Source organism: Theropithecus gelada, chromosome 3 (assembly GCF_003255815.1).
Source record: "Theropithecus gelada isolate Dixy chromosome 3, Tgel_1.0, whole genome shotgun sequence".
In the NCBI taxonomy this organism is placed as follows: domain Eukaryota; kingdom Metazoa; phylum Chordata; class Mammalia; order Primates; family Cercopithecidae; genus Theropithecus; species Theropithecus gelada.
Genome location: NC_037670.1, coordinates 29,389,295 through 29,403,554, shown reverse-complemented (window position 1 = coordinate 29,403,554; position 14,260 = coordinate 29,389,295). Strand labels below are relative to the sequence as shown.

At 50.2% G+C, this 14,260-nt stretch overlaps 1 protein-coding gene across 1 annotated transcript in view; it reads left to right on the top strand.

Annotated features, from left to right (window-relative positions):
- The first annotated feature begins 1,557 nt into the window (after positions 1-1,557).
- IFNGR2 (interferon gamma receptor 2) overlaps positions 1,558-14,260 on the top strand; it is a 37,500-nt gene continuing 24,797 nt past the window's right edge. The window contains exon 1 of the mRNA XM_025378694.1: positions 1,558-2,269. Within this exon, the coding sequence (XP_025234479.1) occupies positions 2,200-2,269 (70 nt within the window). The 5' untranslated portion in view covers positions 1,558-2,199. The remainder of the gene's footprint in view (positions 2,270-14,260) is intronic.

Here is a 14,260-nt window from a genome sequence, read left to right as displayed (position 1 = left end):
AACTGCAGAAGCCTTTTTCCTTAGCCTTAAAATGGGCTCCACGTCCCTCCCTTCTTCACAGTATAAACTCCCTTCACAGTTATCTAACTGTATGCTCGTGTCTAGTTATGTGCCTTCTTAGAGGTTCCAGACGCTAATCTTGAGACAGACAGACCAAGCCTGGAGATCCTGCTGCAAAATTCCAGATATGACTTCAAAGCGTCTAATTAAGAATCCAGCTATTGTTGAGATGATGCCAGCCCACGCTTCCAGTAGACTAGAACCCAAGACAGCCACTGGAACAGGACAAACAGACATTGTACTTAGCATCATCCTTGCCTGACTTCCACATCGCTTTCCCTTTTTAAACCCTTGTCTTTCCCACTCCCCATACCCAAGGTGATTGCTTTGGGGATACGAATCCAACCACTTCCCCTTGCTAGCTTGGGAAATAAAGTCACTTTCCACCACATCTTGCTCTCGTTAATTAGACTCTGCAAGCAGCCAGCGACTGAACCAGCATTCGGTTACATCCCCTGAGGCAGATGACACTTGCGAGATCCCATAACCGATTTCTTCTTAGTATGTTGGCATCTTTCCCCCAGTCGTTTTCTTTTAATTTTATTTATTTGTTTGAAAATGGAATCCTTCTTGCAATCATGTCAATTTCAGTGCTTTTTTTTTTTTTTGAGACGGAGTCTCGGTCTGTCACCCAGGCTGGGGTGCAGTGGCGCCCTCTCCGCTCACTGCAACCTCCACCTCCCGAGTTCAAGCGACTCTCCTGCCTCAGCCCTCCGAGTAGCTGGGATTACAGGCGACTGCCACCACGCCCGGCTAATTTTTGTATTTTTAGTAGAGACGGGTTTCAGTCATGTTGGCCAGGCTGGTCTCCAACTCCTGGCCTCATGGGATCCGCCGGCCTCGGCCTCCTAAAGTGCTGGGATTACAGGCTCAGTGAGCCACTACGCCTGGCATCAGTGCATCATTTTTGAAGTGATTCCAAATTATCGCCCGGTTTTTTCATGTAACATATAAATATATCTCTATATCTGGAAATATCCAATGCATAATTCAATTGTCTGCTAGGTATTTCATCACATATTTTTACGAGCGTGGCCAATTTCAAAAGAGTTCACAAGGAGGAAATACAAGAATGTGGGAAGAGCAAAATAAGAGCTCTATGTTGCAAAACCCATTTTTGCTAACATGTCCAGTGGGCTCCCGGGACGACTTATTTTTAAATTCTTGGTCTCCCCGCACCGCGTCCCTCCTTTGCTGCGCTAGCTTATGACGCATCTTGGAAGAACAGGGCAGATTTAAAATCCTCTCCCAACAGGCGTCAGACTGGAGATGGTGCAGGCTCGGGCTGGGGAGCGGGCCTGCGGCTGCCCAGCTGCTAAAGGACTTCCTCCTCGTGCACCGCGGCCGGCTCCTGGGCAAACCCCATGCCGTTTCGAAATGCTGGAAGTTTCTGTCTCTCTCTCCCCCTGCTCGGAGCCCATTCGCCCCCAGAGCCCCACCCCCTCCTTCACTGGGCCCTTTCCAACTCCTTCCCCTTAAAACCCTTTTCAAAAGGGGGTTGACGGGGGGCGGAGGTTGCAGTGAGCCGAGATCGCGCCACAGCACTCCAGCCTGGTGACTCCGTCTCAAAAAAAAAAAAATGGGTGGGGGGCGGGGGGGAGTTGAAAGCCTAATATGTATTTTGGGGGCTATTAAAGCAAACATTTCGACTAAAGGGGCGAATCCTCGAATTGTGCGATCAAGCACCCAAGAGGAGAGTGAGGTGGGGTCAAGAGGGGTGGGGGCTCCAGGGAACGCCCGGGGGCCTGGGCCGAAGTCCTGCGGGGCCCTTCTGGAAGGATTGCGGTCCCCGAAGGTGGGCGTCCCGCGGGGCTCCAGTCTCCAGGACGTTCCGGGAGGCTCCGCGCTCCGGTAGGCCGGCTGCGTGGGGTCCCAGCGCTGCCGCCGCAGAGGCCCCCCCGGGCCGCGGTTCCCGGAGCGGGAAAGTCCCGCGTGGGGGCGGGAGGGGGGGGGGGCGGGGCGGGGCGCTGGCGGCCGAGCAGGGTCCCCTCCGCCTGGACGCCCCGCCGCCGCTCGGGAAGAGGCGGGCCCTGCGCGCCCTGCGCTCGCCATGGCGGTCCCGGCGGCGACGTGAGCGGCTCCGCGGACCCCGAGCGGGGCCCCGGCCGCGACCTGAGCCGCCGCCGAGCGCCCGGGGCCATGCGACCGACGCGGCTGTGGCCGCTGCTGCTGCTGCTCGGAGTCTTCGCCGCCGCCGCGCCCCCGTCAGGTCAGCCGGGCCTGGGCCTTCGCGGCGGGACGCGGGCGCAGCCGCAGCATGTGGGGGCTGGGGGACTCCCGGATCGGGGGATGGGGGAAATCTGCGGGGTGCTCAGATCGGGTGGGAATCTGTGGGGTGCTCCGGGTGGGTGGGATCTGCGGGGTGCTCAGATCGGGTGGGAAACTGCAGGGTGCCCAGGGCTAGAGAGGCCCGCGGGGAGCCCGCAGCGGGGCTGGGGTGGGCGGCCAGGAGTTCCGGGCAGGAGCTGGAAGACGGTAGGGCACCCCTCCTGGCGTCCTGGCCGCCGGGACACCCCTCTCCGGGAGGGGACACTCGCTGCCCCTCCGTGAAGCCAGTACCCTCGGCTGTGCCACCTCCGCCACCGGCGGCGCGCCGGGAAAGCCAGCGTAGCCAGAGTCTCCGAATTTCTCGGAATGAACAGTAGCAGCACATTGAATCCGGGGCTTGGGCAGAGGCTGCCTCTGCTGGCCACGGGTTCTGCAGCCTGGCCAGACCGCGCTTAGTCCCCACCTGGAGTGCCTCCCGAAGGCCTGGCTGGAAGCTAGACTCAGTCCCTTTGTAGAAGCAGCGGTGGAGCAGGGCCCAGGTCTTGGACAGGTGACCCAGACACAATTCCGACTTTGGCCTAGGGCGTATTTGACACTGGGTGTGAAATCCAGACAGTTCCAGCGGTCACAGAGATGGGGCAGCAGCATTCAGGCAGGGCTCAGAACTGTCCGGGTCCCTTCAGGGGCGGAAGAAGAAAAGTGTCAACTGAGCCAGGCATTCATTCATTCATTCATTTAATTAATTAATTATTGTTTGAGACAGGGTGTGGCTCTGTCGTCCAGGCTGCAGTGCATTGGCAGCATCTCAGCTACTGCAGCCTCCGCCTCCCGTGCTCAAGCGATCCTCCCACCTCAGCCTCCCGAGGTGGTGGGATTATTGGCCACGTCCGGCCAATTTTTGTATTTTTTGTAGAGAGGCGTCTGGCTACGTTGCCCAGGCTGGTCTTGAACTCCTGGACTCCAGCAATCTGCCGCCTCGGCATCTGAAAGCACTGGGATTACAGGCTTGAGGCACCGTGCCCAGCTGAGCCAGGCTTTTAAAACCGGTTCTGTATCCACCCAGAGAGCTTCTTACCTCGCAGCCTCCTTAACCTCTGACACCAACTAATCACGCTTATGAGCCAAACATAAAAACCAAAAGGCGGCCGGGCATGGTGGCTCCCGCCTGTAATCCCAGCACTTTGGGAGGCTGAGGCAGGATCATGAGGTCAGGAGTTCGAGACCAGCTTGACCAATATGGTGAACCCCCCCCCCCCCCCGCCCTACTAAAAATACTTAGCTGGGCATCGTAGCGCCTCCCTGTAATCCCAGCTATTCAGGAGGCTGAGGCAGGAGAATCGCTCAAACCCGAGAGGCAGAGGTTGCAGTTAGCCAAGATCTCGCCACCACACTCCTGCCTGGGCGACAAAGGCAAGACTGTGTCTCAGAAAAAAAAAAAAAAGAAAAAGGGCGAAAGACCTTAATGACAAATGTGTGGTTAGAATATTCTTGTGTACGTATCTGCATTTGTTTTGCTGAGTTCTTTCCCGTGGGGAGAGTGATATCATAGGTTGGACAGCCCTTAGTCTTGAGAACTTAGAAGATTCTTCCCATTCGATAACATTGTGTTGGGGGTTTGTTTCTTCTACTGGCATTCCTTGCAAAGGCCCATAAGTTCCGTATCGCCTTGATCTGGGGTGCCTTGCATTCGAGGAAATTATTAACTGCTTTTCCATGGCAGTCAGATAGATAGGTTCAAATCCTGACTCCACTTCCACTCAGCTTCAAGTCTAGAGCAACCTGTGTGTGCCCCCTCCCTAGGCCTCCTAATGAGAGTTGATGATTGCCCTAGTGTGAGATGAGCAGGCAAGTGACTTCATACCAGAGAGGAGTGACTAGTGGTGATCTGTGGACTGTTTGTGACTTACCTGTAATGAGTCCAGAGGTTGAACGATACATTTAGAAACTTTATAGTTTGACGTTGCCACAACATCCAGGTGCCTGTCCATCTTGCTAACGATTAACTTTTATTGTATTCTACAAAAGTTTTGGTCTGTGTGAGATATTGCCAAAAAAAAAAAAAAAAAGAGCCGGGCTCGGTGGCTCACACCTGTAATCCCAGCACTGGGAGGACGAGGCGGGTGGGTCACCTGAAGTCAGGAGTTCAAGACCAGGCTGATAAACATGATGAAACCCCATCTCTACCGAAAATACAAACATCAGCGGGGTGTGCTGGTACACACCTATGTCCTAGCTACTTGGGAGGCTGAGGCAGGAGAATCACTTTAACTCAAGAAGCAGAGGTGCAGTAAGCTGAGATCACGCCACTGCACTCCAGCCTGCGCAACAAGAGCAAGACTGCATCTCAAAAAAAACCCAAAAACAAACAAAAGAAAACTGGCTCTGTCGCTCCTTTGAAAAGTGGTAGCAGCTGGGCATGGTGGGTCACACCTGTAATCCCACTGTGTCCAGAATTGGTAGGTTCTTGGGCTCCCTGACTTAAAGAATGAAGTCGCAGACCCTTGCAGCAAGTGTTACAGTTCTTAAAGATGATGTGTGGAGTTTGTTCCTTCTCATGTTCGCACATGTTTGGAGTTTCTTCCTTCTGGTGGGTTCGTGGTCTCACTGACTTTAGGAGTGAAGCTATAGACCTTCCTGGTGAACATTACAGCTTTTAATGTGGCACATGCTGCGTTGTTCATTCCTCCCAGTGGGTTCGTGGTCTTGCTGCCCTCAGGAATGAAGCTGCAGACCTTCAGGATCAGTGTTATAGCTCATAAAAGCAGCATGAACCCAAGGAGTAAACGATAGCAAGATTTACTGCAAAAAACAAAAGAATAAACCTTCCATACTGTAGACCAGAACCCAAGCAAGTTGCTGCTGCAGACTGGGACAGTCTGCTTTTATTCCCTTATCTGGCCCCACCCACATCCTGCTGATTGGTCCATTTTACAGAGTGCTGATTGGTACGTTTTACAGAGAGCTCATTGGTTCGTTTTGACAGGGGGCTGATTGGTGTGTTTACAATCCCTGAGCTAGACACAGAGTGCTGATTGGTGCATTTACAATCCTCTAGCTAGACTTAAAAGTTCTCCAAGTCCTCACCAGATTAACTAGACACAGAGCACTGATTGGTGTGTTTACAAACCTTGAGCTAGACACAAGATGCTGATTGGTGTGTTTACAAACCTTGAGCTAGACAGAGTGCTGATTGGTGTATTTACAATCCTTTAGCTGGACATAAGGGTTCTCCAAGTCCCCACTAGATTAGCTGCAGAGGACTGATTGGTGTATTTACAAACCTTCAGCTAGACACAGGGTGCTGATTGGTGTGTTTACAATCCTTGAGCTAGACACAGAGTGGTGACTGGTGTGTTTACAATCCTTTAGACAGTGCTAGACAGAAAAGTTCTCCAAGTCCCCACTAGATTAGCTAGATACAGAGCACTGATTGGTGCATTTACAAACCTTGAGCTAGACAGAGTGCTGATTGGTGTATTTACAATCCCTTTAGCTAGACATAAAGGTTCTCCAAGTCCCCAGTAGACCCAGGAGCGCAGCTGGCTTCACCTAGTGGATCCCGCACCAGGGCCACGGGCGGAGCTGCCTGCCAGTCCTGTGCCGTGCACCCCCACTCCTCAGCTCTTGAGCGGTTGATGGGACGGGGCGCCACAGAGCAGGTACAGTGCTCTTCCGGGAGGCTCGGCCGGGCAGGAGCCCACGGCGTCGGGGAGGCCCGGGCACGGCAGGCTGCAGGTCCCGAGCCCTGCCTCGCGCGGGGCGAGGCAGCTTAGGCCCGACGAGATTTTCAGCGCAGCGCCAACGGGCTGGCACTGCTGGGGGACTTGGCGCACCCTCCACAGCTGCTGGCCCGGGTGCTAAGCCCCTCACTGCCCAGGGCCGGCAGCGCCAGCGGCTGCTCCAAGTGCCACCCGGCTAGCTCACGCCTACCCGGACGACTCGCGCTGGCCCGGGAGCGCCTTGCGCGCCTCGGTTCCGGCCCGCGCCTCTCCCTCCACACCTCCTGGCAAGCAGAGGGAGCCCTCTCCCGCCTCGGCCAGCCCAGAGGGGAGCTCCCACAGTGCAGCAGTGGGCTGAAGGGCTCCTCAAGCGCGGCCAGAGTAGGCGCTGAGGCCGAGGAGGCGCTGAGAGCAAGCGAGGGCCGCCAGCACCTTTGGGAGGCAGAGGTGGGTGGATCACCTGAGGTCAGAAATTCCAGATGAGACCAGCCTGGCCAACATGTTGACAACCCCGTCTTTACGGAAACTACAAAAATTACCCGGGCATGGTAGTCAGCGCCTGTAATTCCAGCTACTTGGGAGGCTGAGGCAGGAGAGTCGCTTGAACCTGGGAGACAGAGGTTGCAGTGAGCCGAGATCAGGCAACTGCACTCTAGCCTGGGCGGCAGAGCGAGACTCTGTCTCAAAAAAGAGAAAAAAGAAAAGAAAAGTAGTGGTGCTTTAAACTAATCTCTATATTGCAACTATTTGAGCATTTTCATATTAAACAGCTTAAAAAGAAACCTAATGGATATTTTCAAGAGAAACCCTTTTTTAGTGAAAACACAAAGTGAAAATATTCACAATGATTATATGGCAAATGGGTGGTAGAAAGGTTTTCACACTTTCCCATAACTTACCAGTGTAATTTTGAAATTGCTTTTATGGTCAGAGAAAAAAAAAATGTTGGAAACTTTTTTTTTTTTTTTTTGAGATAGTATCTCCATCGCTCAGGCTGCAGTGCAGTGGCATGATCACAGCTCACTGCAGCCTCAACCTCTCGGGCTCAAGCCTTCCTCCCACCTCAGCCTTCTGAGTAGCTGGGACTACAGGTGCACGCCATCATACCTGGCTAATTTTTGTATTTTTTGTAGAGATGGGGTTTCACCGTGTTTCCCAGGCGGATCTTGAACTCCTAGGGTCAAGAGATCCACCCGCCTCAGCCTCCCAAAGTGCTAGGATTGTAGATGTGAAGCCCCAGCCTGGCACTGGAAGCAAATTTTTTAAAGGGAGACATAGTATCTATCCCTTAGAGTTGTATAAGGGTAGAATATATAAAATATGGGACCTGAGGCAATTTGTAGCAATGCCCTGTTAAGTAGTGGCCATTTGCTGTAGGTAGAAAAATGTAACCAACAGCACAAGTGCAGTAAGTCAACTGACTGTTCAGCTAGTTACCTGAGTGTTGAGGAATTAAGGCTTCTATTTGTAATTGTAGCAGCTGCTGCAGACTTTTTCAGGGTATTGGGTATGTAGTGTACCACAGAATTTTTTATCATTATTTGCTGACTTGAACAGCCAAAGCTTCTCATATGCTTAGAGGCCACCGAGAAAGACAGTGTAAGTCCCTAGCAACTTAAAAACCATTGCATATGAATGTCCACTGGGTACGATCCCGAGTGTTCGTAATCTCAGCAAGTGAAAATATCATGTAGTTGGAATGCTTTTGCCACCTTTATAAATGATCATGATAGTAACATTTATTGGTCAGACGAGATGCCAAGTGCTTTATATACATTACCCCTCTTAATTTTCTTAGCCATTCTTTGAAACTAGGTTATATCTCCATTTTACTCCCTAGAAAGGCAAACCATTCTTGATAGGAAGAGCCAAATAATCTAGGTCAATAACTTGATGTCCAGTTTTTGTTGCTGTTGTTGTTTTTGGGACGGAGTCTCGCTTTGTCGCCCAGGCTGGAATGCAGTGGCACGATCTTGGCTCACTGCAACCTCTGCCTCCCAGGTTCAAGCGATTCTCCTGCCTCAACCTCCCAAGTAGCTGGGACTATAGGCACCTGCCACCATGCCTTGCTAATTTTTTTTTTTTTTTTTGAGACAGAGTCTGGCTCTACCGCCCAGGCTGGAGTGCAGTGGCCGGATCTCAGCTCACTGCAAGCTCCGCCCCCCGGGTTCCCGCGCTAATTTTTATATTTTTAGTAGGGACGGGGTTTCACCATGTTGGCCAAGCTGGTCTCGAACTTCTGACCTCAAGTGATCACCCTGGCCTCAGCCTCCCAAAGTGTTGGGATTACAGGCGTGAGCTACCATGCCTGGCCTAGTATTTCTTGAAGAGAACAATTTCCTGGTTATGGCTGAGGAATCAGAAAATGCTTTTTTACTTCTCATCTGCAAGGTGATGGAGGTGGGATCAATGATGTTCACCTAATTGATTTTCATCATAATGTACCCCCCATAGAAAGATCCTAAAGGAGTCAGTCCTTAATTGTCAAGATTAAATGATTAATGTTAATTATATTTTATTTTATTATCTGTGTGTGGTTTATGTTAATCAAACTATGCTGTTAAGACCCAGGATATCCTCCTATTTTTTTGTTTGTTTGTTTTTTGATATGGAGTTTTGCTCTTGTTGCCTAGGCTGGAGTGCAATGGCATGGTCTCGGCTCACTGCAACCTCCACCTCCCAGGTTCAAGCGATTCTCCTACCTCAGTCTCCCAAGTCACCGTGATTACAGTTGTGCGCCACCACACCCAGCTAATTTTTGTATTTTTAGTGGAGTCGGGGTTTCACCACGTTGGTCAGGCTGGTCTCGAACTCCTGACCTCGAGTGATCCACCTGCCTCAACCTCCCAAAATGCTGGGATTACAGGCATGAGCTACCGCACCCAGCCCCTCCTATTCTTAAATATGCATGATGTCTGAAATGCCTGAATCTTAGATAGATAGATCAAAGGTGGTGGGATGGGTCAAGAAGGCAGAGTTTGTTCATTCACCTCTTTACTTGTTGTTAAATGGTCCTACTGTTTAGCCCTGAGTGTATAAAAATGATTAAGACAGTCAATGTAGAGAATACTCTACTTAGAGACATTGCCAGAATGTCTGTATTATCATACATACTATAATAGATACACATGTACTGTATGCCATGATTTTTCAAAAGTACTAGAATAGAAATATTTTTAAATGTTATAGGACACTACTTGTCAGGAAGAGTTGAGGAAAGTCCAATAGAGGAAGAACAAACTGAGCTGGGTTTTGAAGCATGGAGTTTCAGATTGAAGAAAAGAGGAAAAGGCCAGGCGTGGTGGCTCATACCTGTAATCCCAGTACTTTGGGAGGCTGAGGCAGGTGGATCACAAGGTCAGGAGTTCGAGACCAGCCTGGCCAAGATGGTGAAACCCTGTCTCTACTAAAAATACAAAAATTAACTGGGTGTGGTGGCGGGCGCCTGTAATCCCAGCTACTCGGGAGGCTGAGGCAGGAGAATTGCTTGAACCCAGGAGGTGGAGGTTACTGTGAGCCGAGATCGCGCCACAGCACTCTAACCTGGGTGACCGAGCAAGACTCTTATCTCAAAAAAAAAAAAAAAAAAAAAAAAAAGAAGTAGAAGAGGCTGGGTGCAGTTGCTCATGTCTGTAATCCCAGCACTTTGGGAGGCCAAGGCAGGGGAATCTCTTGAACCCGGGAGGCTGAGGTTGCAGTGAGCCGAGATGACGCCACTGCAACACTGCACTCCAGCCTGGGGGACAGAGCGAGACTCCATCTCAAAAGAAAAAAAGAAGAAGAAATAAAATATGCAAAATTATGTAGGTCCAAAATAAAATAGGAGAGAGTGTATGGTATTTTAGGGACTGGTGGTGATTAGTCTGTTTGAGATAAGATCTTGAAGGATTTTCAACTTACTCAAGTCTGAACTCTACCCTCTATGCCAGGAATTGGCAGATTTTTCTGCAAAGAACTAGACAGTATGCACTCAGGTGGTTATAGAAGTTGGATTAAATGGCTGATTTCTCAATTAGATATGGCATTTCAGACTCTGCCTAGGGAGAGTGCTCAGGTCATGCTTATATGTGAAAATGTGTAGTTATTTTTTCCTCTTGCTCTCGCACATGCCCCTTGCTTTCCTAAGCTGAGATTTTGAAAATGAAATTTTCACAGTTGAGTGAAAATGCCCTCTATAAGCACGTGTATTTCCTTCTTTAAAGAATTCCCTCTCAGGAATAAGAAGAATTGTTCTCTACTGTATTGTAAGACTTGGGGTTCGACCATGAACGCATTAGTCCAGTTCAATAAGCTTCATTTTTCTCGTTGGTAGTAGGGTCCATTTTGTGGGAGAACATACCAATAATTTCCTTGCCTTCAGGGAAGTTTAAGCTTATTAAAAGCAGTTACAGATATATTACAGATGTATTATTCAGGAAGTTTCTCAACAGGCAAGAAGGTTCAGCAAGTTCATTGTCTTAATTACAATATATATATATATATTTTTTAGACAGAGTCTCTCTGTCACCCAAGCTGGAGTGCGGTGGTGTGATCTCAGCTCACTGCAGCCTCCACCTCCCAGGTTCAAGTAAATTCTCTGCCTCAGCCTCCCGAGTAGCTTGGACTACAGGCACCCACCACCATGGCTGGCTAATTTTTGTATTTTTATTAGAGATGGGTTTTCACCATCTTGGCCAGGCTTGTCTTGAACTCCTGACCTCGTGATGCACCCACCTCGGCCTCTCAAAGTGCTGAGATTACAGGCGTGAGCCACTGCAGCTGGCCTACAACAACATCTTTCTTTTTTTTTTTTGAGATGGAGTCTTGCTCTGTGGCCCACGCTGGAGTGCAGTGGCGTGATCTCAGCTCATTGCAACCTCCGCCTGCCGGTTTCAAATGATTCTTGTGCTTCAGCCTCCCAAGTAGCTGGAATTGCAGATGTGCACCACCATGCCTGGCTAATTGTTGTATTTTTAGTAGAGACGGGGTTTTGCCATGTTGGCCAGGCTGGTCTCGAACTCCCGAACTCAGGTGATCTGCCTGCCTCAGCCTCCCAAAGTGCCAGGATTACAGGCATGAGCTACCATGCCCATCCAATTAGAGTAACTTTTTACATGTTGTATTTTTAAAACTCATAACTTATAATCTAAAATTTATGCTCAGCACAGCTAACTTTGGAGACATACCAAGAATGGCCAAATTTAGATTTGATTTTTATTTATTTATTTATTTTTAGAGATGGGGGGCGTCTCGCTGTGTTGGCCAGGCTAGAGTGCAGTGGCTATTCACAGGCATGATCATAGTGCATACACTATAGCCTCGGACTCCTGGGTCCCAGTGATCCTCCCACCTCAGCCCCTTGAGCAGCTGGGACTACAGGTGCGCACCACCACGCCCAGCTAAATCTGGATTGTGTGGAGTCACTAGGTTAGTGGTCATGTGTTACTGCGGTAAGAGGAACCTTAATACAGGAAATAAACGTTGTCGTCAGATTCTTTGAATGCCCAGCCCTAAGCAGGCACTCACCCTGTTCCCGGAAAGAGCTGGGTCCAGCTGTGTTTTCTAGTGGTCCAATAACAAGAAGCAGACAAACTAGGGAAAAAGAGAGTTTATTGCTGTAACGGGAAGGTCAGAGATAATTCCACCAGACCAACTCAAAGTGTTTGATTTTCTTTTTTTTTTTTTTTTTTTTGAGATGGAGTCTCACGCTGTCGCCCAGGCTGGAGTGCAGTGGCGCGATCTCGGCTCACTGCAAGCTCCGCCTCCCGGGTTCACGCCATTCTCCTGCCTCAGCCTCCTGAGTAGCTGGGACTACAGGCGCCCGCCACCGCGCCCAGCTAATTTTTTGTATTTTTAGTAGAGACGGGGTTTCACCGTAGTCTCAATCTCCTGACCTTGTGATCCGCCCGCCTCGGCCTCCCAAAGTGCTGGGATTACAGGCGTGAAAAGTGTTTGATTTTCTTAGTGCTTGCATAGGTTTGGGTTATGTGCCTATGTGCGGTATTGCACTTGCCAAAGTCTATGGGTAACTAATTTTGTTTCAACTAGAAAGTCAGGGCCAAAAAAGTGCTTTCTAAGTCTAATCAAGGTGTGAGAGCCCCGGTACCTTCAAGGCCTGCCTCCTAAATTCTATTTAATGAGGACTGCGGTACCAGAGTGTTGGTTTATTTATTTATTTTTGAGACGGAGTGCCACTCTGTCACCCAGGCTGGAGTGCAGTGGCACGCTTGCTGCAACCTCCACCTCCCGGGTTCAAGCGATTCTCCTGCCTCCGCCTCCCAAGTAGCTGGGACTACAGGTGTGCGCCACCACGCCTGGCTAATTTTTCTATTTTTAGTAGAGACGGGGTTTCACCATGTTGACCAGGCTGGCCTTGAACTGACCTCAGGTGATCCGCCACCTGACGTCCCAAAGTGCTGGGATTACAGGCGTGAGCCACTGTGCCCGGCCAGGTGTGTTTACTTCTATCTTATCTTACCTGATTTACAGTTTGGTCCGGAGAGCTGCCTTAGACTCTCCAATAAATCTATTCAAACAGCTGCCTCTGTTATCTTGACTTGCTCCAATTTTGGGAGAAGCCTGTGTAGGAGCTGTGTTTCATTTCTGGGTTTGATGTCTGGGCATCAGTTTCCCTGGGCTTAATTATTAGCTTACTGTGAAGGCACCGTTGTGGAAATTTCTCTGCGTAGTTAGGGTGCTATTCAGGTCTGTCTGTGTGACTGTCATGCAGGACTGTCTGTGTAACTGTGGGGAGCACTGACCTGCCACAACCCCTCTCTGGAAGCAAGCATCCAGTCCCCGCTGGCTTTGGGGATTCCTAGGTCATAGCAGCCACAGCACACCCGTTGGGCCTGCCTCTCACCAGGCAGCTTTACCTGTCTGTCTTCGGCCCAGGATGTCGTGAGGCCTGCTGTGTGTCAGGAGGAGTGTTGTCAGCTGGTTGGATGAAGGTCACCCAGAGCTCATAGGTGTGGAGGGGAGGGGCATCCTATAACTAAACAAATGGCCGTGGACTTGGCAATTCATCTTTCAGAAGAAGAGCCAGTGGTCAGGCTGTCTGCTGGTCTCTTTGAGGTTGGGTGCATTTACCGAAAATGCGTGGCTTGAATTTCCTCCTTTGGATTTTGAAACAGCATGTTTTTCAAACCTTTCGTCCACCTTCTGGGCGTTTCTTATTAATCTTTTTGGTCAAAAGTCTTATCTTGATCATGTTTTCTTTCTAAGACAAAAGACTCCCTGTGAAGTACCTGCCTGGGGAAGGGAGAGGTTGAGCTTGTTTCTTCTAGGTCACCCCAAAGAGAGGGATTCTGAAATTGGTGGTGTTTCCAGGGAAGTATATTCTTTCTCTGTTTATTGTCCCCTAACCTTTTTTTTTTTTTTTGAGACAGAGTCTCGCTGTGTCGCCCAGCCTGGAGTGCAGTGGCGTGATCTCGGCTCCCTGCAACCTCTGCCTCCTGGGTTCAAGCGATTCTCCTGCCTCAGCCTCCTGAGTAGCTGGGAGTACAGGCACTCACCACCGCACCTGGCTAACTTTTATATTTTTAGTAGAGACAGGGTTTCGCCATGTTAACCACAGTGGTCTCGAACTCCTGACCTCAAGTGATCTGCCTTCCTCGGCCTCCCACAGTGCTGGGATTACAGGTGTGAGCCACCATGCTCTGCCATATTGTCCTCTAACTTTCATGTGCATGAGAAGTAGCTGGAAAGCTTGTTTAAAATGCAGATTTCCTGGCCTGGGGTGGGGCCTGGGGACCTGCATTTTAACCAGCACAGCACCCCAATGATTGTGATGCTGGGGGTCCTTGAGAGACACAGCAACTCTGATGGTGCCCAGAAATCGGCGTTCCTTGCCCTCCCCTGCAGCTTGGGCTTTGCGTACCTGATTTAGGGTGTTTGTGCGTGTGTAGTGCGTGCATGTGTGCACGTATTTGTGCACATTTGCCAGACACTCCGTTGGTACTAAATCTGAAGCTAATGCGTGTCACATGACCACCACTTTAATCTTCCCCACCGCCCTCTGGGTGTATCATTATTGACCCCTTATTCCTGAAAAAGAAACTTAAGCTGAGACAGGTGAAGTGACCTGTCCCGAGCCCAGTGCATTTACTAATAGTAGAACTGGGACCCCAGTCCGGCCAGACTCCAGGGTCCAGGACCTGTTCGTAACAACTGGGACCCACAGGTGGAAAGGTTGCCCCAGGCGCCTCTTTTCTTTTTGCGCTGCCTGTACCAGT